Raw genomic sequence first — 26,334 nt, forward strand, 5'->3', positions numbered from 1 at the left:
ACGATTTTTGGGAAAATTCAATTATTTTAAGTGTGAAAAATACAGTACACATAAAAAGCACCTAATCAATGAGATGCGATTTTTTTACTGCAAAAAATTGTTACTGAAACCAGGGATCTCTAGTTAAGAGATGGTTTCTGTTTTGTGAAAACTCTACACAGTTACGGAGGAAGTGCCAAAACCACAAATGAGGGGACTAATAATAACCTGAGTTCAGACTGACTGCAATAATCAGACACTACAATGCTCACTAGGGTTTAAGCTGCAGTACTGGGAACGTGTGTTCTGGAAAAATTTGACAAGATATGGTTTGCGGGCAAAAACATGATCTTGTTTACAAAAATTCAATTATTGCTATAGTTGGTGGCGTTATGCCAAATCTATTGATTAAAAATAATCAGTGGTAAAATTGTAGGTGGATGGGTTTTAATAATGACAGAAGGGCAGAAGTGTATGTGTGATTCTGTGTCTAATACAGTGGCTGTGTTGTAATGACATATAAATGTAAAATATCTGTAATAAACATAATAAGTGGCTTAGAGTACCAGTCAAAAGTTTGGACACACCTTAAATTGATTGTTTTTTCATTATTTTAAAATGTTCTCTTTGGTAGATTAATATTAAAGTCATTCAAACCATTAAGGAAAAACACGTGGATTTTTTTAGTAAACAAAAAACTGTTAAACAAACCAGAATATGTTGTATATTTTTTATTATTTTAAGTAGCATTTCTTGCTCAGATGACAGTTTTGCACATCCTAGCTGGATTTTCTCAGTGAGCTTTATGAGGTAGAGTCACCTGGAATGTTCAGCTTTCAGTTAACAGCTGTGCTGAACTCATCAAGAATTAATTACTTGAATTACTTGTCTCTTAATGTGTTTGAGAGCATCAGTTGTAAAGTTGTGAAGAGGAAGAGTTACAGGTATACAGTGAATGTTCTAATCAATATTATGTCAAAAAAAACTCAACTAAGTAAAGAAAAAGGAAGAGCAAGAGTTACCTCTGCTAAACAGGATAACTTTATCAGAATTACCAGCCTCAGAAACTACAAGTTTACAAAACATCAGATAAGAGCACCTAAATTTCTAACCTAAAAAGAGTTTTATGGTTTGTTTAACATGTTTAAGTTACTACTATGATTCCTTACAGTCTGGACGACTTCAGTATTCATGTTCAAAGTAAGAAAAAATTAGAAGAAAAAAAATCAACCATTTAATAAGAAAGTGTGTCTTTAACTGGTAAAATTAGTTTGTAAGGGTCTTCAAGCATGTTGTCCCAATTTATTTCATGAATAATGATAGAGAATTAACTAAATAAATCAAATAACTAGAAACATCAAAGACAACTGGTAAGATGGTCTATTTCATTACACGTGGACAATGGCTGTGTGTATGAGTGTGTTTGAGTGTGTTTAAGAGAGTGAGCCTGTGTGAGGGCATACGAGGGCTGGGTGGGTGTTTGAGGATGAGCCTTACTGTCTGGGAACAGGCTGCAGGGTCCATCTCTCCAGCAGCAGAGCATCCTGCTTTATCGCCGGGTCGTTCAGGTCTGTGCCATCTGTTGCCAGGCCCTCATCGCTATAGCAACAGTCAGGAAGCAGCATCACTTCGATCATGATGGGGATGTGATTCCGCCACAGCAGCATGACCTCCGACCTCGTCCTCCTTGCCTGACGACACTATTATCACAACAAACAAACAGAAAACAAAGCAGTGTAAACAGAGCTACGATGACTGATTCACTGATTCACAGCTACACTGGAACATTTCAGTCAGGAATGAATCCTATTATTCTGCTTTTAGCTCTAGACTCTCACAGATTGTCAGACGAGCCTTACCTTGGCTTAATCAAGTCTATGTGACATCACTTAACACAATCACAAGGTTTGAAGCAAATGTATGTCATTGTTGGGGTAAAAGCTTCCATTACCTGGTAGCTACATATGTCATACACCAGGCAGGTCTGGGCTGAGGAGTCACTAAATATGAAAAGGGTAAATTATGTACCCTTTTAAGTGCTTGTGTTTTTTGTCTTTATAGTTTTAGTTTAAGCCTCATTAGCTAAAGAATTTAGCTCTGTAGTAAACAAGGCCTATCCATTTTTAGATTAAAAAGAGGGACATAGAGCGGCCTCCTGTCTTAAAGATGTGCTTTATAATCAGTACCTTGATTCCTTTATACAGAGGTGTCAAGTAATAAAGTATACATACTTTATTACCTTACCTAAGTAAAAATGTTGGTTATATAAACTGGAGTACATTAACTTTTTTACTTCTACTTTTTACATTTTCACACAACTATCTGAACTTTCTACTCCTTACATTTTAAAAATAGCCTCGTTAATCCTATTTCATTTCAGCTCGTTTTCATTCCGGCTTCTCATCCTTCAATAAAACCCCTATCCAGATAAATCTCTCCTTTATCCAGATAGAGTGAATCTGATTGTGATTGGAGGTAGAGAAGTACAAACATATATAGCTACATATAGCAGAATATCAGGAATCAATCTAGACTTATGGTTAAAGTCGGGCGTTAGCTACCTGTGGCAGTTTGTCGCTGCACTCGTGTTTGGTCAGCACGGGCATGCCAGACTGGGCGGGTGGGCAGTGAAGCCCCTCTGTCCGACCCTTCACAGAACATTCTGGTGTTCGTCCCTCAGTGATCAGGAGCGTGAGGGACACCAGGAACTCCTCAGCGTCGTACTCGAAGAACTCCTCCGCCACTTCTGGAGAGCAGAACACAAACACACATCCAAGGTCAGGCACAAATTGTAAATAGACAATATATGGTATACTATTAATGCCAACCTCAATGCTACTGGCCAGCAAATACCAAAAGTAATTGATCAGCCATTATAAAAAAATAGGTATGTTGAAGTTTCCTCCTCTGGTTTTTCCACTAGAGCTACAAAGCTAATGGTACTAAAAATTCTTTAAATTAAGCTAAACAAGTAACTTGTGAAACTTTGCAGCTCCAGTGTAAAACTAAAGAGACAAAAACAAAGTACAGACATCTTCAACACAGGCATGTATTGGATCATCTGATTTTTTTAGACAAGCTATAATGAATACGTAAGGTTTATGTCAATTATATGCTCATTTTAAAATTAGGCAAGCTGTGTTTTTTTTATATCATTTTATTTATTTATAACATTTTTTTCCCATTTTCTCCCCCTTCTAAATGGTCAATTACCCCCTATCACTAGTGATGCTCCAACACAAGGAGGGTGAAAACTAGCACATGCTTCCTCTGATACGTGAAGTCAACCACCGCCTCTTTCTGAGCTGTTGCTGATGCAGCATTGCCGAGTAGCATCACAGCGCACTCGGAGGAAAGCGCAGCGACTCGGTTCAGATACAACAGCTCACAGACGCCCTGTGTTGATCTGGATAAGGGCCACCTTCCCACCGAGAGAGAGCAAGGCCAATTGTGCTCTCTCAGGGCTCCGGTAGCTGATGACAAGCTGCATGGCATGGATTCGAACAGGCGATTTCATGATCATTGTGGCAGCGCTTTAGACCGCTGGACCACTCGGAGACTCTAAAGCTGTGTTTTTTAATTATATCTTCCAATAATCGCCCAATAAATAACAAAATTCAGGCAGTGGCACACAATCCTCAACTTCTGCACTCATTTTTATTGGAGTTTAGTGGAGTTTTCCAAAAGCTGTAATAACTCTGTCTTATACATTTACTTCAACACTCAATCACTGGCTGAGAATCTGTTGTTTTCATAACACACACACACACACACACACACACACACACAAGCAGAGGCAAAACAGCTGATTTCACACTTCCAGTGAAGCCAACATCACAACATAAAAACATCTCTGTGCTATTTGGAATGAGGCGGCCTCCGGCTGTTTTGAGTAAACACACACGCCCTTCGTAAAAGTAGGAAATGTGTAAAACTAAGCTGAGAAAATAGGCCATTTTACTTGTTAAAGGTCCTCTGCAGGAGCATTTCCTTTCTACCACACCTGGCGCAATGGCCTTTGCCCATAGCTATGCAGCAGCTGAGTGGCCTCAGGTGTGTTGGATCACCACTGCAATGGGTGTACCTGCAGAACTACCCGATCCAGCAGAACATCTTTAAAACTAGGCAGAAACATTTCTGAGGAACATCCGCCAGCTCATTTTCATACAGAGAACTGGTAACGTGGGTCACTGCAGGGTTACAGTCAACTCCTTGTTTGTAGAGGTGTATCAATATGCGCATTTGTACCAAACTGTACAGTAGGAGTATACACTGTGAATACACAGCGTTCAATATAAATGTTAAACATGATAATTTCCACCTAGAAATCTTTAGCTGTAAGCCGCGGGATTGTGGGAACTGTAGTGTTTAAGGAGAATTGCTATGTAACTGTAGTCTTGTTTTTCCCTGCTGACCCCCTCTTTTGCTATCGTGTTTAGAGCACCTTTCAGGGCCTTTAATAAAAACTGGGCAAAGATAATTTTGTACAATTGTTTTTTACAATTATTTTTTTAAATGAGTATTGAGTATTAAATGAGAAAAGAACATGAAAAACATATGATATAAAAAAGAGGAGATTTTTAGCAAACAATTCATTGGTTAACAGCTTACAGCTGGTAAGCAGCAATGAAAAGAAACTAAGCTTTGGATTTTTTTTTTTTTTACTTGACTTTTGGAAATGGATTTAAAAAAATAAATAAATGAACCAACTTGTCTGGGCCACCCTGCACTGCTAATAAACAACCAAAAAAGCAGGGTTCTTCTAAAACTTTTGACTGCTAGTGTATTTCCATGAACTCTTGTGCTGGATTGAACAGATATGTCAGCATTGTGTGTTGTGGCAATGTTGTAGTTATTAGATACAAATTTTAAAAAATAGTTTGTTGGAAAATGTTATATATGCTGTGTTCTCATGAATATGATGTAAATGAATGATGCAATTTCTGTAACGTATAATAATAAAGTTTAATAAAATTCGTTTTTAAAGAGGCAAACAATGCATCTAGAAAGCTCTGCTCAAAGCTCTATAATAAAAAGTATTTCAGAATTTCAGAACATAATTTCAGAATGTTTGGTAAATGTTTGCAAATCTTTCACACTGAATCTGAAACTGATGGACTGCGACGTCTGCTTTATTTCAGCTGATCTCGTTCAGAGCAGAACACAAAAGCTCATACTGTATGACGAGCAACATGCTGACAAACAAAAAAAAAGGAGATATTAAAGAAAATAAATAGAAGGGCTGCGATGAAAGGCTGGGGAATAATGGCGAGTTCTTTAAAAAGACTTTATGTAGCAGTTATTTATATGTAAGTTGTCTGCGTGCATCCTTGGTCTGCTTGTCCACAAAAACTATATCCTTGCTATAGGGAAGCAGAGAAGTGGAAATTTTTTAATTTAAGGAAATTTATAAAACAAAAAAAACAAATCGGACTTGATGTGCACAGGCCTGTGAAAGGTCTTTACATTGATATGTAAAGCAGGTGGAATTAACCTTGAAGCACCTGAAGGTTTTGAGTGCTGATGAGTGCTGATGAATGCTAACACATCACAACAAGGAAGAAAAATATGTAGCTTTTGGCCTGCAATTTTTTTGCACCAGTGATATTATTCTCCTCCAAATAAATCTGATAAAGCATTACTATCATATTACTGTAAATCAACATTTAAAAAAAAAAAAAAACAGCTGTTTGTATTCAGACCTGCTCAAACATTATTGACTGGTGCTGCAGATCTGGTTTAAAGCAGCACGAAAAACCAGCAGAAATGCTGAGATAAACAAGCGCAACAAGCACAACAAGCTACACACACACACGCATATATAGTATCAGTCCTTTCTACAGAGAGATTATGACCTGACCTTGCCTTTCGAGATGACTCACTGGATACACATTCTTCTGCATCATTACTCCAGATTGTTCATTTGATGGATAAACTTGCTCAGAACTCGATAACCTTCATCTAGATGTAGTGGAATGTGTGATGGAATGCAGTAGGCAGGCTTTTATGATCATTTAAATACATTAAAAAGCTTTTAAAGCTTTAAATAGCAGCCATACATGTGAGAAAGTCTAACTACTGTCACTCTGAGGACTGGTATATAGTGCTGGCTTTCAGACGTGGCGTTTACTCAGCTCAACTCATTCATTTATGACTAAACTGAAGAAATGATTGGCCGAAATCTCACATGTTCAAGACAATAGTGGTGAAGAGCAGCAGCCTGGTCTATTTCGGTAACGTGTTTGTGTGTGCTCCACCCAACCCAACATGACTTAAACAACTGCACATTAAGGTCATCAAACACTCCCTGCAGTGTGTACTGGGTTGCATGTGTGTGTTTGTATGGTGTTTCCATGGTCTTCTGCTTTTGTGTATAGTATATAAATAGTGCATAAATGCCGGCTATCTTCAATCCCAAATCATACAGCCTTACAGAGACTCCCCATTGACTTCTGCTATAAGTGAATTCTGAGTCAGCAGGTTTTCTGCCCGTTTCTAAATTCAGGAAAACACTTCAAAAGGAGCGTTTATGGAAACTGACCGCAGACGAAGCAGATCTAAAGTTGTAAAATGTTCCGACGCAATGAAGTATCCCTCTAATCCCAGTTCCCAAAAGATTATCTTTGTTTTCTTCTATTAAAAGCTACAAATTTTGTTGTGGTGAAAAAGTTCTATTGGAGAGCAGCCATGGACATGGAACCACAAATATATCAAAACACAAAAACATACCCATATATTTAGCTCTGGAGAAAAATGAAGAGACCACTTCAGTTTCTAAATCAGTTTCTCTTATTTTGCTATTTAAGTTTATGTTTGAGTAAAGTGAATATTGTTGTTTTATTCTATAAAAACTATGGACTAATAAAAATAGTCATTTAGAGTATCTGTTTGCAAAAAATGAGAAAACAAGTTCATAGAAGTTTAGAAATCAATATTTGGTGGAATAACCCTATTTTTTAAATCACATTTTTAATGCATCTTGGCATCATGTTCTCCTCCACCAGTTTTACACACTGCTTTTGGATAACTTTATGCCTTTACTCCTGGTGCAAAAATTCAAGCAGTTCAGTTTGGTTTGATGACTTGTGACCATCCATCTTCCTCTAGATTATATTCCATTATATAGGTTTTCAGTTTGGTAAAATGAAAGAAACTCATCATTTTTAAATAGTCTCTTATTTTTTTTTTATCAGAGCTCTATATACACGCAGTACAGCATGTGGATGAAAGTGTCCACTTTTTCAGTTCCACCATTCTGTTAATTTCAGCTGGTAAACGTCAGCTGCTCTTCACAGGGGCGGCCGTGTACACAGCGGGACTAAAATAAACCAACACACACACACAGACACAGCCAAACAGTCACACACCTTTCACTCCTTTAACTCTGTGTGAAGAGTCAAGTCCCCCACAGCACCAAAAAGACACAAAAGGTAACTGTGAGACGGGGTTTGACCCAGTTTGGGTAACAAATATAGAAAAATCTTATTAGCCTACAGTTAATATCATACTTTTGCCACAGGGAGGCACCAATATAGTCGAATATAGGAATTGTGAGCCATTACAAATACTTTAAAATCATAAAAATCTGAAGATACCATTACTTTAATATTTAAAAATGGTATAGGCTAGTCCATTCACACTAATTATCAAAATTAAAAACATTAAAAACATTATTTCTATGAAATTAATCTAATAAACGATTCTAATCAGCAACCTTTGTTATTAACACACGTTATGTGTGGAAAGTTGCACCAAGATCCTTGCAACATCTTTAAGCATAACTATTTCTTTCTTGTTTTATTTCTTGTTTTCAAAGCAGAAGTCAGAACATTGTCTTAATATCTTTGTCTATTTTTATGCTAGACAGGTTAACCACAATGCTAACTGCCTAGCTAGCCCCCTCAGCTTAGCGAAGCTAAACACATAACCTAGCTATCTAGCTAGCTAAATGTTTCCCCCTGTTGCCAACCACAAAAACATAAAAAAATCTATGTGAAGGTAGACAGTTTACACTTATCTGGCTTAATTATATATTAGCCTGTTTTTACTGTTTTTCTGTAATATAATAATGTTTTACTGTATCTGTGTTTTTATAGCAGTTGCTATAGCAGGGTGTTGCTTGCTGCATTAGCGCCAATCTAAGCTCACTTACACAAAATCGCTCCACTAGACAGATAACGATAGATATATTATCAGTCACAAAGTACTAAATATAGTTAAAGAAAACCCAGTTAAACAAATAAGACAAAATTAAATTAGAGTCGCGTGTTTTCAATCAATGGGAAGATGTGGCCGTTTTATTTAAAGAACATGGATCTATCAAAGATTTCTGAAAGGGTTGTTGATGCTCATCAGTTTAAAAAGGTTAGAACAAAACCATCTCTAGAGTTTAAACTCTACCAATCCACAGTCAGACAGACTGTGTAAAAATTGAGAAAATTGAAAACCATTGTTACTCTCTTCAGGAGTTGTTGACCAACAAAGATTACTTAAAGACGTGTAACAGTCAGTGAAGTCACAAGAGACTTCTTCAGTTTGGCTGTGGTGCAGGACATGTCAGGACATGTCAGGACATGATGCCAGTCTTTTTGGTTCACTGCTACACTGCTAATCAATGTAACTATTTAATTAATTCATACACTATTTTTTTAAATATACAGTACCAGTCAAAAGTTTGGACACACCTCTTCTCCTTCAATGCATTTTCTTTCTTTTTATGATTGTTTCACTCTGTAAATTCAATACTGAAGACTACGTGTAAAGCTGTACAGGAACACATGCTTAATAATTATTTAGTAAATAAAAAGGGTTAAATAATAGAACATGTTTCATGCTCCAAATTTTTCTAAGTAGCTCTGTTTAGCTTTGAGGACAGATTTTCTCAGTGGCTTTATGAAGCTTTAATGAGGTAGAGTCACATGGAATAGTTTTATCAGCATCTTGAAGGAGTTCCTGGAGGTGCTGAACAATAGTTGCTGCTTTTCCTTTACTCTGATCACAGTAGGGTTTAGGTCAGGTGGACTGTGGGCAGAAGACCATTATGTCTTTAATATTAATCTACAAATGTAGAAAATAAGTTAAATAAAGAAACAAAGAAAAACATTAAATGAGAAGCTGCATCCAAACTTTTGACTGGACTATACAGTACAGGCCAAAAGTTTAGACCAGGGGTGTCCAAACTACAGCCCGCGGGCCATTTGCGGCCCGTTTCCTTTTTTGGAGTGGCTCGCGAGGTATTTTAGAAATAGAATGAAAGTTGGCCCCGCTGTTAAGCAGGTTTTTATAATGTGAGATTCAAAGTTTGAACGCTAGGTGTCAGAAACGGGCCAAAGAGTCGGAGAGGGTGCGCATTTCTAGCGCAGAAAAACAGGGCAAAAGTGTCTAAAAGCGGAGAGAGTGCGCATTTCTAGCGCAGAAAAACGGGGCAGAAAAGTCTAAAAGCGGAGACGGTGCGCATTTCTAGCGCAGAAAAACGGGCCAAAGAGTCTAAAAGCTGAGAGAGTGTGCATTTCTAGCGCAGAAAAACAGGCCAAAGAGTCTAAAAGTTGCCGTAATTAAGGAGTTTTATATTAAGAGACATCATGAAATTAAACATCAATTTGAAAAATCTTAGTTTACACAACACTGTCAAAGATAAAGATTGTTAGTCAAGTAAAATGGTGTGTAAATGAAATAATCAGGAAAAAAGTATTATTTAAAGTGGTATATTTCATTATTTGTTTTATTACAGAGTGTGGCCCGTGACTTCAAATATATTTCTCCTTCTGGCCCCCAACAAAAAAAAGTTTGGACACCCCTGGTTTAGACACACCTTCTCATTCAATGTGTTTTCTTTATTTTCATGACTATTTAAATTGTAAATAGCTAAACATCTCTGGGAACTCCTTCCTTCAAGGCTGTTGGAAAACCATTTCAGGTGGCCACCTCTTGAAGCTCATTGAGAGAATGATGCCAAGAGTGTGTAAAGCAGTAATCAGAGCAAAGAGTGGCTATTTTGAACAAACAAGAATATACATTTTTTTTGTTTAGTTATTTCACCTTTTTTTGTTAGATACAAAACTCCACATTTTCATTCATAGTTTATATGCCCTTAGTGAGAATCTACAATGTAAATAGTCATAAAAATAAAGAAAACTCATTAAAAAAGTGAAGGAAAGTCCAATCTAGTGGCCTGAACTGTATATTTTATATCAGTTTTAATTCTGTAATCAGTCAATTACTACTAATAATAATTATAACACCAACAACAACAATAATAACATCTCTGATGTTTCCCAATCAGTTGCAAATAAGACTAAGCTTTAAATGTACAATTCCACTAAAACATTATCTTAAAAGCCACACAAATGAGTGTAACAAGGTTAAAGTCACAGCTGTTCAGTGTTGGGAAACTCTGAGAAAGGTCCTTTGAGTGAATCAAACAGGCTGCCCTCGGGAACGCTGATGTGTAGGAGCCTTCAGAATGGAAGCAATGTGAAATCCAGCTGCTAGCTTGAGGTAGCTGACAGCAGGGCATTATGCTCCTGCCTGCCTGCCTGTGTGTGTGTGTGTGTTTGTGTGTATGCATGTGTGTGTTGACCTATTCCGCAGTCATGTGGCTGTAGTTGCCAATGGCCAGTGGTGGGAACAGCTGAGCCTTGTTGTCCAGGAGACAAGAACACTGTTCAGGGCCAAACAGGAGGCTCAGAAAAAAACAACCTCGTCACCAGGGGGCGCAGCTGAACATCTACAGACCTACAGACACGGACATGCTCAGCAATGCCAAGCACATATTTACCGAGGCTTTGCTTGAGTGCTATAACATGGACATATACACTGTATATACTGTGTTATGCTTCCTGTATACTGTATTAAAAAGTCTGAATATTGATCACAGTTTTCATGCATCTTGGCATGATCTTCTCCACCAGTCTTATACACTGCTTTTGGAAAACTTTATGCCTTTACTCCTGGTGCAAAGATTCAAGCAGCTCAGCTTGTTTTGATGGGTTTTGATCATCCATCTTCCTCTTGATTATATTCCAGAGGTTTTTTAATTTGCTAAAATTAAGGAAAAACGTCATCATTAAGTGGTCTTATTTTTCCAAAGCTATATATTTGAGGACACAAATATCATTAATATGTAGAAGAATTTTCTCACTATAAATACCACCTCAAATCAAATCAGAATGAAAAAAAAAATTCAACCTGTAAAACAAGCCAGTAAAACTAAATGTAAATGGCATGTCACCACAAACTGAAGCACCAGTTTTAAAACAGGCCAAAGGTCAGGTCAATACCCTCAGAGTCTCACATTTTTAGCTCGGGTGATAAATTTCACACAGGTGACTGCCGTTAGTCACTGAACAAGCAGAGACACTGGTTTACGGTTTATCCACGAAGCTGATTACAGGTCAGCTGCTCAGCTCCTCTGCTCTTTGTTCAGCACAGACTTTGGCCTTTGTGTTTTTCTCCATTCAGGGCGTTCCTGAAGCTCCAGAGGGCTCCAAGCACCAACAGCCCAACCTGCCTCACACAGCTCATACAATACACCAACAATGACCCTCAGTCTCCTACACACTCTTCAAAAGAGGCTCTTTACTAACACAGCAAGGCTTCTATTTACCACCATGAAGACTCAAAGAACCACATGAATGCCTACATGTTTATTTGCCTGGTTACATGGTTCTTTTTCACCATGAAACCCTGCTTCCATGTGGCTCTTTAAATCCTTTTATTTATTATTTGTTTACAGCACCCGAAAGTGTTTCAATATTGTTATAAGCTAAAGAATCGTTTTGTATTTTTTTGTTATGTTACACACTTCACAAATAAAAAACATAAAAGACTTCATATCATGTCTACATCATTATATCTTTTTGGACATGATGTCTATTATGGCTCTGTATTTCAATGGTATAAATACAACAATAACGGGCAAGTTATTTTATTTTATATAATTTAACTAATGTAATCCCACTGTAATTATAGTTTTATAGTTAATCATTATAAAGATTTTAAATGTTATAATATTTAACTATTATAACACATTTAGATATTTTATAACCATGACACCAAATAGTGTTTTCAGATGTTTTGATTAATATGCAGAATGTTTTCTGTTCAATTCTTTTGAGATTTGAAATATTTTGGAATTATATTTATCTGATTGGACCTTCATTCTTTAAGTTTTGCAGCTCAGTTTTTTTTTTTATCCTGGACACGTCTTACAATGTCTTAATTAAACCTTAATTATAAATGTGAACATTTCCTATTGATTAAATTAAGCTCATCTAAAATTATCAATGCATTCTTTTGCTGGCATGGTTTTATTTTATTAAAACATTGATTGCAAGATTTTAAACACCGCTGTAATTTTCTGTTTTATTCAATTACCTTTATTGTATTTGCCTGGTTGTTATTTGTTTTGATGTCCGGATAGTCACAATATCGCTTTTTCTGGAAAAAATAAAGAGAGCACTTAAAAATGATGAGTTTCTTTGATTTTCCCAAGTCGAAAACCTCTGGAATATAATCAAGAGGAAGATTAATGATCACAAGCCATCAAACCAAACTGAACTGCTTGAATTGTTGCACCAGGAGTAAAGGCATAAAGTTATCCAAAAGCAGTGTGTAAGACTGGTGGAGGAGAACATGATGCCAAGATGCATAAAAACTGTGATTAAAAAACAGGGTTATTCTACCAAATATTGATTTCTAAAACCTTATAAATATAAACTTGTTTTCTTTGCATTATTTGAGGTCTGAAAGCTCTGCATGTTTCTTGTTATTTCAGCCATTTCTCATTTTCTGCAAATAAATGCTCTAAATGACAATATTTTTATTTGGAATTTGGGAGAAATGTTGTCTGTAGTTTATAGAATAAAACACCAATGTTCATTTTACTCAAACATAAACCTATAAAAAGCAAAATCAGAGAAACGGACCCAAAAACTGAAGTGGCCTCTTAATTTTTTACAGAGCTGTATATTCTTGATGTTCCGCAGCTCTTTTCTTTATTCTGGACATGTCTTACAATCAATGGGAAATGTTGAAATTAAACCTTAATTATAAATTTTAACATTTTCCATTAATTAGTTGAAGCTAAATAAAAAAGAATCTATACAGTCTTCTGCTGGCATGGTTTTAATTTATTAAAACATTCATTGCAAGCTTTTGAATGATGCAGTATTTTTTTATGAATGTGAGAGAAAAGAAATGGATAAGGAATTCCCTCCTTGTAAAAAAGATTGAAGAGATAATACTAAAAATCTTTTTTTTTTTAATCTAAGAACAAAAAAATTAATACTACAGAATGAGTGTGACAAAAAGCTAATTTAAAGCTCTCAGATCATGATAAGGAAATGCTGTGTTCTGAAACACATGGCTGACGTTTTAAAGATTTGTGCAGGCGCTGGTGATTATGCCTTATATCATACACAAGAGACAAAGATGAGGATGAGGACGAGGATGGCCTAATTTGTTATTTTTGTGCGACAACTGCATTAAACTGCAGCAGTGTTGCAAAAGACTGACTGACTGCATAATGTACCTGCAGAAGAGCAGAAAGAAAAAGAGACTTCAAGAGTCTTCTTAATGATTAATTCTTAATATATATTCTGTATTTTGTTGCTGGTTTTGTTATGACTCTGATATTTTACTATTTATCAATCGTTCTCTGCAGCTCCACTTCTGTTGTGGCTGTGGAGTTGCTCCTCTCTCTGCACTCTGCTCTGACGTCACTGTGCTTTGTACCAGATTCCCCCAGCACCAGCAGAGAAAGCTCGCTCAGCTCAAGGGCGGGACGTACCCCGGCTCTGGCCAATCACACGGGGCAAAGCTGCTGCCAACCATGTGAGGCAAGCTGGAGGAGGAGCTGAGCCACGTGCTGCCCAAGTCTCGGCCAGAGCGATCAGCTGATGGCAAATCTCGTGTGGTTTTGCTGAACAAAGAGCGAGAGTTGCTCAGAGACAGAGAGAGAGAGAGGGAGAGAGAGAGAAAACTCACAGTGGCCATGTCAGAGATAACTGTGTTTATTCCTTGTTTATTCCTGATTTTGATGGAACAACAAGATAATTCATGTTTACTGTTTGGCTCCTCTGAGTTCGTGGACGGCTGGATTCTGAGGATGAACAAATTAAACATATTTAGGGTTTTGCTGCACTATGCAGAAACTAGTGTGCACTTAAAAAGAGACCACTTCAGTTCCTGAATCAGTTTCTCTGATTTTGCTTTTTATAGGATTATGTTTGAGTAAAATGAACATTGGTGTTTTATTCTATAAACTACAAACATTTCTCCCAAATTCCAAATAAAATATTGTCATTTAGAGCATTTATTTGCAGAAAATGAGAAATGACTGAAATAACAAAAAAGATGCAGAGCTTTCAGACCTCAAATAATGCAAAGAAAACAAGTTCATATTCATAAAGTTTTAAGAGTTCTATTATAATATTTTGTGGAATAACCCTGGTTTTTAATCACAGTTTTCATGCATCTTGGCATCATGTTCTCCTCCACCAGTCTTACACACTGCTTTTGGATAACTTAATGCCACACATATTCTAATCACATATGGGTATTTACATATATAAATTATGCATATGTAACATATTTTCGGAAAATGTGTGCAGTTAGCTTTGCTATATGATATAAATATAAATTGTGTGCGCGCATCAGTGCTTACTGCACCTCCTAAAAGAGGCAGATTTGTTCTGTAGCCAGCTGATGCAAACCAAGTCTATACTTGGTAACTCCCTCAGCATGTATTGGAGTGTGTGTGTGTGTAAGTGCTTTTTGTAATGTACTGTGGCTTTCTTTTGTGTGCTGCTGGTGTCACTGTGATATGTGGGGGCCCAAGCGTAGGTATGTGTGATACATGGTGAGTGTGTGTGTGTGTGTGTGTGTGTGTCAGGCAGAACAGTCACGCACATTCTTCCAGGGAACTCCTCCCACGTGCTGCGTGCACGTGGAGCAACTACATCATTCAGAGAAGGGGCTGTGTGTGTGGGAGTGTGTGTATGTGTGAGTGAGTGTGTGTGTGTGTGTACTTTTTAATGAGGTTTAAAATTGATAACAGTGTTAGAGATAGAAAAAGGCTTTATCAGAGAGAAGAAAAGAAAATGAGTGTGGGGGGCAGAGAGTAGGGTAAAAGGGGCACAAAGGGGGGAGACGCTGCATAAAAGGAGATAAACTACACTCACACTATGCAGACAACACACAAAAAACAACATACAATCTCAGACTCTCTCTTTCTCTCTCCCCCTCTCTCAAGCAGTTTTTGTGGGCACTAAAAGTTTATTTTTATCTGTACTCGACAGCGCACAACACAACACCAATCCAAACCCACTGTTGATATGCTCTGCTTATGGTAGAAGGGGGGAAAAAAACTTACTTTATCAAATTTAACTGTATTTTTCACACTGTAAAGCGCACTTCACATCATTTAATTTCCCCATTTGCCTTATAATCTGGTGTGCCTTATGTATAAACTGTATCAGTCAGGTTGTAAGGAGCAGTAAAGCCACTCTGCTGAAGAACAGTGTTATACATAAGTTTTAATTTAGTTCTTCAGCACCAAGACTCAAGAATGGAACAGTATTAGCATTAGCTGCTAACAGCGCTAAGCGCTAGCTCTGTCGCCGTTCAGAGGTGAGTATTATCGGCCTGTAGCCTACTGCTATCCCCGGATAGCACTGTTCGAGCAGTGTTAGCATTAGCTGCTAGCCACACTAAGTGCTAGCCCTTTCACCATTTAGAAATGTGTATTATCGGCCTGTAGCTTGCTGCTAACCCTGGATAGCACTGTTTAAGCAGTATTAGCCGCTAACCGCGCTAAGCACTAGCTCTTTCACAGTTCTTTCACTGTTTGAGCAGTATTAGCATTACCCGCTCACTACACTGAATGCTAGCTCTTTTGCTGTTCAGATGTGAGTATTATCGGCCTGTAGCCCCTGCTTACCCCACATGGCACAGTTTAAGAGATATTAGCATTAGCCGCTAACTGTGCTAAGCGCTAGCTCTTTCACCGCTCAGAGGTGAACACGCAGCTGAACACCGGGACGAACCACTAGCTAATACCTTCCTGGGTTACCGCCACATTTAGGGTTCCGCTAATGCTGCTGGAAATCTAAGCTGACTGTGAATAAAAGAAAACTCTTTACTTACACAAATAAAATAAAAGTTTTCTGAAGAGAAATCTGTGCTTATTAATATCCAGCGCTCGTTTGACTTTGAAAAAAAAATGTTTTTTTAAGAATTACAATTTTGTAATTACAATTACAACTTAGCTTTTGCTGAATTAGAAGGAAAACATTACAACACCCCTGTGCCTTACTAGTGTTGTAATGCGCCTTATAATCCGGTTCACCTCATGTATAAAAATAGACCAGAAAATAGATGTTCATTGACAGTGTGCCTTATAATCCAGTGAGCGTTTATAGTGCTAAAAATACACTAAGTAATGCTTGACGCTACCAGTTCTCCTGTCTTCAAGTCTGCCTCTCCTAATGACCCTGCAATCAGTGCAAGCACACACTGAGGGTACCCAAACATTACCAGCTGACCATTGTGCTGCGGGTCAAAGTGTAGCTGTAACGTCTGCATCTGAGCTGTGCTGGCGCAGCTTATGTAAGCGCGAGCTATTTCAGGAAGCGTAACAGAAGCAAATCTGTATTATCATTTGTGTATATGTGTGTGTGTGTACTGGAACTCAGCCAGCAGATCAGCTGGTACACCAGAGTGTGCCCTTCACACACACACACACACTGACAAGCACAAGCACACACAATATAATCACACACATGATCACATGACAGGGGCAAAACGTTCTGCTGTGATTTGTACGCCAACACCCAGCCAAAGGAACAGCCTGGCGTGTTTGGCTTCACTGCCTTGAGTACACTCATCCATCCAAACACGCTCGCCGAGTGTAAACTGAACCCGTGGGGTCGACCCACAACAGATTTGATGAGGGCTGGACAGAATCGCCACATGGTGGTGACATAACCAAACAGCTTTATAGCCACAAACAGAAAGGTCAGAAACACAGAGTGACGGCATCACATCGTAAGAAACAGCACACCGTATAAATACATTAACCAGATAAATGGGTCACTTAATGATGCAGCATCATGACAATGTCCTGTTATGTTCATATGATCCATGATGGCATACAGTATGACAACTGATTTATTTATAAAGTGCTCAATAATGCCCTATCATGTTCATTTGATTCACAAAGTCATTCTGACAGACTGTAATACACTACAGGAAATCTAGGGGGCGCTGTATAATGTTCTATAACTTTAATATAATCATCATGGACATTCTGACAGACTGTAATACAGTACAAGAAATGTAGGGGGCGCCTCATAATCTTCTATAACTTTCATATGATCCTTATGGCCATTCTGACAGACTGTAATACACTACCAGAAATGTAGGGGGCTCTTCATAATATTCTATTACTTTCATATGATCATCATGGCCAGTCTGACAGACTGTAATACAGTACAGGAAATGTAGGGTGCACTTCATAATGTTCTATAACTTTATGCTCCTAATGGTCATTCTGACACACTAATTACATTAAAGGAAGGTAGACAGCTCACAGACGTCTTGTGCTGATGGACATCACCTTTTGGAGTGATCTGGGGAAAGAGCACCACCTACCCACCCAGCAAAGCCAATTGTGCTCTCTCAGGGCTCCAGCAGCTGATGGCAAGCTACATAACCAGGAATCGAACCAGCAATCTCCCGCTCATAGTGGCAGTGCTTTAGACCGCTGGACCGTTTTGTGCCTGTTTTACAACATTTTTGACCAACCCCTATCTAGGTTAATCTCACATGATACCAACAGAATGTTAAGATGCCACCACATATTTCCAGGCTACTTCTAACGCAGCATTATCAGAGCTCAACACGCTCACAGAACAATAACTGCTTAACTTCTTATGAATGCAGACCCCTGCAAAACAGAAAAATCAGGTCTGAGCTGGAGTAATATTAGAGTGAATATTATTAACACATTTTAGATGTGATGTCAGGTATTGTGATGTATTATCTGAAGTGGAGCAGTTTCCCATTAGGGCTAAAAAAATGATTTTTACCAGCATTCGGTATATCTGAAATTCCTTTTTGTAAAAATGTTTATGTAGTGCAGGGGTTCATGCAGGCTTTTCCTCAGCAGTGTCTGCACTGGTGAATTTGGTTCTGGCTGTGTCCCATTTGCATTGGGAAAGAGCTGTGGCAGATCATGTGCCAATCAAATCCAGTGATTACAACCTGTGAGTGCACAGGCTGACCCAGCTGCTCTTTCCCACAATGCTCTGCTGTGTGGGTCCGTCTCGCTTACTGGGTCAGAAAACAGGCCATGTTTGGACACATACATTTTCTCACACACACACACACACACACACACACACACACACACACACACACACACACACACACACACACACACACACACACACACACACACACACACAAACACACACACACACACACACACACACACACACACACACACACACACTTCCCATGTTTATTACAAAGCGTTCTATCCAAGAGCTAATCTCGCTGGTTAATCTAGCTGTGCTGTTGACACAATCAGAGCCCCTTTTGTGAAACTGCTCGGGTCGCTAATGCTGATTTGTAGCTGTGACAGACAGATTGGAGACCGAGGCTTGCGTAACTTGCGCCATGGGGTTTGGAGGAAAGCACAAAAAGCCCAGCGATGCTTCCCTGCATTTTCTGTCCTCTCCGTCAGGACTGTGCATCAGGAGACAGCAGCACAGCTTGCTTTATGTAATTATAAGGATGATTTCGAGTTAATCTCCGCTGGGCGGGAGCTTACTGGACTGTGGCGTGATTGGGTCAGTGACTGAACTCTCCATTACTAGGCCTTTGTGGCTGGATGCTTGGCTGATTGGCACAACCATGCAGTGAGATTGCGGTCTGATGTGCAGTATGGGTGTGAAGCACTAAAATTTAATCACTGAAAAACTCTGTTTGTTTAAAATTTGATTTGTCAATCGTTTAATTCCTAGACATGCCTGGTGTTTGAATTGACTATAGTTTTGCACTGTAGCTACAAAACTAATGTCCATCAGCAGACATGTTGAGTTGGGTCAACGATAATATAGCAGTAGAGGGTACACCCCACGATGTGGAGATCTGAGCAAGTGCAGTAGCCATAACAAGCCATTTGGAGTCATCTGGAGTGGTTTGGTGTGAAATGCTCCATTCTAGGAAAACTTCAGCAAGTCAGAACTGTTCTCAGTGGTGGAAAACAGAAACAGAAGCCTGAAATGTGTAAAGCCTCTAAATACTCTCTTACAGAACTTTATAGTTCTTACAGTAAACTATTATAAATATACTGCCTAATGCATTAGGCATGGTTTTACCATAGATCTGAGCAGAATACAGCTCAAAACTAATTTCTAAACTATGTTTATGGTGGAGGGATACATGCATAGTTATGCCTTCTTCACAAAGAGCCAACCAGTTTGGTGGAGGTGGGTCCATGATACTATGGCACTAGAGGGTTAACCTTCCTGATAAAGAGATCTGAACAACTGCAGTAGCCACAACAAGCCAACAAATTATTGCATAATATTGAGCCAATTTCTAAAACAATTCATGACTTCTCTGTTATTTTAAATAATTTTTTAAATGTTATTTGACCTTGTCTCCCCTTTCATAGAGATCAGACTGCCTGGTAGCATTGCAATTAATTGATGAATGAATAAAGCATAGGCTGACATGCCACATATCATGAGACATTATTTTGTGTTCAGGACTCACTTGGTCTTCGATAAGTCATGCTGCCTTGCAATGTGCACATTGGTCAGTTTTTAGCCTTACTGACAAGATAACACCTCACAACTTATGCCAGGTTCCCACTACACAACTTTTTGAGCGGTCAGTCGTTGTGCTATTTACACAACAAGACTGGTTGTGCTGTAACCGCAATCCTTCAGTTGTTGAGACTTTCACACTACATGACTGATCGGGAACACAGGGTCAAAAATGACACAATTTCTCGTTGCAGGAAATTGCAGACTCACCTGGCTGCTCTCCAGAAACACATTTCGTCATGAGAACATTCTAGATAAACTGAAATTTACAGGCATTAAATTAACAGGCATTAAAGTAGACTCAGAACAAGTACTTCATTATTATTTTAGCTCCATTTACCCCAATTCATAGAGGACTCACTTATGAGCTCCCTCTAGAGTTTAACAGTTATTTCATGATTTAAGGAGGAGGAACAGAAAGTGGTCAGATTCTCCATAAAAGGCTCCACGTTTTGGACCCATTGTTTTTTCTTTCTCCATAATTCCATTGGCAGTATGTACCCACTGCCCGCAACTCCCAGTCGCTGACTGGGACAGATATCTAGCAGAGCAAAAATTTGCCAGGCACCTGCATCTAGTCAGCAATTAGTCTGTGATGAACCGTTGAGCGTATTTCAGTAGTTCACACTACATTATTGAGCGAGCACCAAGATCCCCGATTTGCCTCAGAGTAGAGTTTTTGTTGGCGATCAACAAAAAGCTGTCTGCGACTGAGCTAAAAACTGGGCTAAAATCGTGTAGTGTGAACCTGACATTATTACAGGTTACAAATGAGTTCTGAAGAAATACCTCCTGATCAGTTTTCACACTGCTGTCCCATGACTTTTGCTGGGTAACATTTTGCACCAAAAGCCAAACTGAGCACTCATTATAGATTACTGATAAAATACTTAGTGACCGATGAGAACTTTGGCCAGTGTGTGTGTTTGATGCATTTGGTCCACATGCTGAACTGGCGCAATGGCTTGAGATTACAGGGAAAGCTGCTTACTCCAGGGCACTTAAGATAAATTTAAATGGCATGTGTATCTGTGTGACACACACACACACACACACACACACACACACACACACACACACACAGACAGACGTACATACTGAGCTTATCACGAGCCTGCACACAAAAGGTGCAGAACATGAGGAGAACATGGGCGGATGCAGGATGGAGCTTATCACGAGCCTGCACACAATAGGTGCAGAACATGCGGAGAACATGGGTGGATGTGCATGCTGATAGCTGGAGGTGTCTGTGGTCAAACAGCCACAAAAAAAAAAAAACTACAAACAGTCTTGCAGCAGAAAAGAGAAAAAGATAGAGGTAGAAAGAAAAGAGAACTGGAGTGGGGGAGGTGGCTCCATTAGCATTTTTTGCAAACTGGCCCAAAAAAAAGAAAGATAAAAAAAAAAAAAGAAAACAAGCGAATAATGCACGTTGATCTCTACCAACGCTCACCCACGCATGCACGCACAGCCCCCTGTTCACGTTCTAGTGACCTAAAAGCATGGCTCACTTTTTCCTGGATGATATAATTGTCTCTATTATTGGTTCTCTGCTGTGCGGCCTGTCGCGAGGCTATGCAGGAGAGCTAGCGTTAAAGAGGAGTTCCAATGTTCCCCCAGCAAATTCCTGCATAATTTAATGGCTTAGATGTAAACAGAGTCATCTGGAGTGGTTTGGTGTGAAACACTCCATTCTAGGAAAGCTTCAGCAAATCAGAACTGTTTACAGTGGTGGTGAATGCTAACAGAAGCTTGAAAAGTGTGAAGCCACTAAAATTTCTCTTACAGAACATCCTTACAGTAAATGATTATAAATATACTCACTGATGCATTAGGTATGGTTTACTATAGATATGAGAAGAAAACAGCTTAAAAGCTCATTTATAATATGTGTTCATGGTGGACGGCTACATGTATAGCGCTGTGCCTCACTGGTTGAAATATGAAAGGAAGTTCTGCTAACATTCAACATGGCATCTGTTTACAGATAAAGTCCCTCCCCTAATTATAAAGAGCCAATCATCTTGGTTTAGATTACATCGTGAGTTAAAGTGGGTCAATGATACTATGGCACTAGATGGTAAATCCCCCCCAATGTGGTGATCTGAGCAAGTGCAGCAGCCACAGTGGTGGTGAATGAAAACAGATGTCTGAAGAATGTAACAGTAAATGATGCCTAATGCCTAATGCTTTAGGCACGGTCTTACCGTAGATTAAAAAAAAAAAAAAAAAAAGCTTAAAGCCCATTTCTAAAATTTGCATTATGAGGTCAAGATGTTGAGATCTCATCCTCTACTCTCCAATTCATACCAAAACTATTGGATGGAGCACCATCATTCCAGAGAACACAGTTTACTGCTTCATAGCTCAGTGATTGAGGCTTTATACTAATCTAGCCCACGTCCGGAATTAGTTATGATTAGAGGTGGGCAATATGACGGTATTTTATCGCATTGTGATACATTTTGGTATCGTTTATTGCATCGTAAATTCACTTTTTTAAGCATATTGAGGGTATCATTAGTGCTTAATAAGCATTTACCCAAGTGCAAATTCCATTAAAAGAAGGATACTGTGTTGTAATTGTTAAGGATTAACTACTGCTGCATTTTGACTGCAATAAGGTCATGTGTGATGATCAATATCGTGCACTGTGCAAATATTCTACTGCCCAGTCCTAGAAGACCTGCCAACCTTGAAAGAATTTTAATGAGAACAAATTTCGACGTTATCGGCTCAACGGGCGAAAGAGGACCTACTATCTTGCAGCACTGAACTGGACACCTATTTCCAGTCATGCAAGACCAGCCTACTCTCAGTTAAAATGGGGACTGACCAAAATACTCTAATATGAAATCATAATTACCATGTAAAAACATATTTTACATCACTAATATATTCTGATAAAAACCTTATTGTTGGCTTGTTATAGCTACTGTGCCTACGCACATCTCCACTTCCACTCTCGGTAAAAGCAGCAAGCTGATTGGCTCTTTTTGTTGAGGGACAGGACTATATCCTTGAATGGAACACCATGATTAGCGTTATGAGAAACCTCATTCATAAAGCAATGGGTCCCAGCATTAATAAGGTATCTGACTAAAGCGTGAAGCTAGGAGGGGTTTGCTGATTGGATAAAATAAAAGAACTCTGCACACCAGTGCATCTCCAAATAATTTATATTGTTGAAATTATTAACCCAAAAATCAGTATCTCAGAACACCTCAATATTATATAAGACCAAAGCTTTACTTTTTTTTATTTATGTATTTATTCATTTATTTTAAATCAGTAAGATTTTCCTGAATAGTGACCTATTTATTTCCATTCAACCTAAAAAAAAAAAAAAAAAAAAAAAAGACTTAAAATACCTTAAGAAATCAGTTCCCTATTTTTAAAAGGTCATGACTGCTGGAGAAAATCCAGTTTACAGACTCGGGATGGCCTGAAAATGAAACGAGAGCTGTTATTAAGACTTACAGTCTGTCTTTCTCCCTGGCTTTTACACTAGTCAGCGAAAGGGGCCATGCTATTAATAAATGCCACAGAAGCTGATCACTGCAAAAAAAGCGGGGGCTTACCCATCAATCTCCTGTCCAGCGAAAGAACATGGAGACCAGCAACTTTGACCTAATGCTGGATCAGATGGCAAGCAGGAAAGCTGTCTAGGGACATCAACACACGCTCATGTAAACACTCGCTTCTATTCACGTGTGTGTGTGTGTTAAATGCATGGACTGTACGAGGGAGGAGTGCGTCTGTGTGTGTAAATAGGGATAGAATAAAAATACTCCAGTGTGTAGGCTGGGGTTAGTTACAGCCTTACACACCTGTTTAAGGGCCAACACTCTAAACCAGTGACTGTATATAGCATGGATTTTTATAGCATCCATTTTTTTAGCCATTCTTTAGAAATGAAGATTAAAAAGGATCTGTTTTATATGTTTTCAAATGTACAACCTGACTGTGGCAGGGCATGTCTCAGACTGCCTTCATTTAGTTTACAGTGCAGCCTAGAAGCAAGGACCAGAAGCAAAAAAAAAAAAAAATCAGATAATTTGATCAATTTTATATGATCAATATTAGCATGATTAACTAGCTAGTTGCCCAAAGGCACAACTAGAGCTCTCGCATTTACTTTGTGCAACGAGGGTAGTCTACCATAATTTTTATGGGCTAACTATAAGCAAGATGTTACAGATTTTTTTTATGAAATAAAAAACACAAATAACGTTACGTACCGCGAACAGTAGGGCTGCAACTAATGATTATTTTGGTAATCGACTAATCTGACGATTATTTTTTCAAATAGTCGATTAGTCAGCGATTATTTCTGCCATGTTCTCCATCTCTAAAAACAATAAAACAGCTAAACATGAGATTTAAAATGGCATTTAAATGTCTAGATGTTGTTTAAACGTGGAAAGTACTGATATTTAGTAAGTAAATATATAATAAGAGTTGACTTCAAACTGTTTGAGTGAGCCATTTACCATCCCTTCTGTCCCCAGCACTTTGTGTAACGCAGGACTCTTACAAATTAACAATTAGTCGACAATGAAGTTTGTAGTCGACAAATTTAAATAATCAACATTGTCGATTGTATTGACTAATCATTGTAGCCCTAGGGAACAGTGCTTCAACACGGCTGGTTTAAAATCAAACAAACAAACAAAAAAACCAGTCTACCAGGAAAAGTCGTAATGTTATGAGAATAAAGTCGTACTAATTAATATTAAAAGAGAAAAGTATTCTATTTGGGTGCCAGTTTAAAAAGCTCAGAGGTAAAGAAACATTTTCCGCTCAGGATCTGTTACAGGGCTGCTGTGATTTACATCATTTAGCTACATTCATAACCTGCTGCTTATTGATGCTCTAGTATTACAGTTAGATAACACAGTGTCCAAATTTTGCTGTGGAGGTGATTTTTGAACATTTGTTAGTTCATAACTTTTTAGAAAGGCAAGCCATCTTTCACACAGAATGAGTTTTTATGAGTGAAACAAAAACTTAAAGTTATAAAAATGTAATCGACAAGCTGATAAAATATAAAAATGTGGAATGTTACATGGTGGAGCAGAGCTGAAATTCTCTGAACAGTCAGCTGAAGAGTGAGTTGTTTACAGCAACTATATTAAGCCATTTTTGTAAACTTTTTTTTTTTTTTTTTTAGCTTTTCTCGTGAATGACACATGAGAAGTAAAAGAGAGCAGAAAATGAGAGCATAAAGCAGACAGGGAGCAGAGAAAAAGAAAGAATAGAAATTTATGACTTGGTGTGAAGGTTCCACTACGCAAAAAAAAAAGTATCCATACTCATGTATAAAAGGGCCTTTAACCTATTAAAAAACAAGGAGGCACCGAGTTCCACAACAAAATCAGGGCAGCAAACTTTCGTCTGTGCCACACTAGAGCAGCTGAGCTGCGAGTTCACTGGATCAAAGCATCAGAGAGTACGTAATCTGCTGACACCACGTCCTTCGGAGGGGTTCAGCTGCTGCGAGTCTGTCTACAAGCACAGATTGTTCTTGCTTCTTTCCCCAATCGCTGAAGGTGACACGGGTCATTACTGCAGTGGTCATTACTGCACAACAGACAGGAACAGGGAGGGAAGGAGAGAGAAAGAGATAGAGAGCGAGAGGTGTGTAGTGTCCTCACATAGCTGCGGATGATTTGACAGTATGATGTCAGAAAGCATGCCGTGGAAAGCAGAATAGCGGTACTGCAGTGGGTATGTGAGCTGAGGACACTGGGCTGCCCACAGGGTCGTACGGTACGCTGCTCTTGGCCTGGCTGCCACAGAAACACACACACACAAAAAAACACACACTCAAAAGTCCCACACAAGGCCATTTACATTGTAGTAATGGATGCATAGCAACGAGCAACCCAGCAAAATAAATTTAGCAGTGGTCTGGCACAAGCACGAGCATGAACAGTCCAGTGCTTACAAACGTCTTGCTTTTTACCTTACCGCCACCAGAAGTGGCAACCAGCCCCCCCAAACATCTGCCAGGACCAAATAGTTTAGTTTTACTCCAAACGACCTCACCTAACTGCTCTAAATAAGGCTTTTAAGAGTGTATACACTAAATTAGGACTAAAATTTGCCTTTTTGCAGTGTAAACTGAGTTTGATTTCTCAAGGTTTCAGTCGGTGACGCTGAATCAGCATTGTAACTAAAGCAGCACATTTCAGACACCAAACATCTGTTAGCTAATCAACTACATTGGAGGTACAAGTGGAAAACCACATAAGCATAAGCATGATTTCTGGCTGAACTTTCACTCAAAACACGCTTTGAATACAGCCTATCATTACAGGCACTTAGGAAATAACACAGGGAAAGGAAAAAAACAACAGTGTTGGGCCACCGTCCATAAAGTGCCATGTTAAAATGTGGACATCCCTCATCTAAAGTTCTACTAGTTGAGAAAAAAAAAAAAAAAAAAAGGGAAACTGAATTGGCGATTTTATTTGAGCTGCCAGAAAACCTTAATAGAGCCTTATAATGGACT

The 26,334-nt window shown here is 38.6% G+C and overlaps 1 protein-coding gene across 1 annotated transcript in view; it reads right to left on the bottom strand.

Moving 5' to 3' along the window:
- fam214a (family with sequence similarity 214 member A) overlaps window positions 1-26,334 on the bottom strand; it is a 72,930-nt gene that overhangs the window by 14,286 nt on the left and 32,310 nt on the right. The window contains exons 2-3 of the mRNA XM_049483607.1: window positions 2,541-2,725; window positions 1,477-1,679 (exon numbers count right to left, since the gene is read on the bottom strand). Coding sequence (XP_049339564.1) covers window positions 1,477-1,679; window positions 2,541-2,725 — 388 coding nt within the window. The remainder of the gene's footprint in view (window positions 1-1,476; window positions 1,680-2,540; window positions 2,726-26,334) is intronic.

This window comes from Astyanax mexicanus, chromosome 9, assembly GCF_023375975.1.
Source record: "Astyanax mexicanus isolate ESR-SI-001 chromosome 9, AstMex3_surface, whole genome shotgun sequence".
Lineage (NCBI taxonomy): Eukaryota > Metazoa > Chordata > Actinopteri > Characiformes > Acestrorhamphidae > Astyanax > Astyanax mexicanus.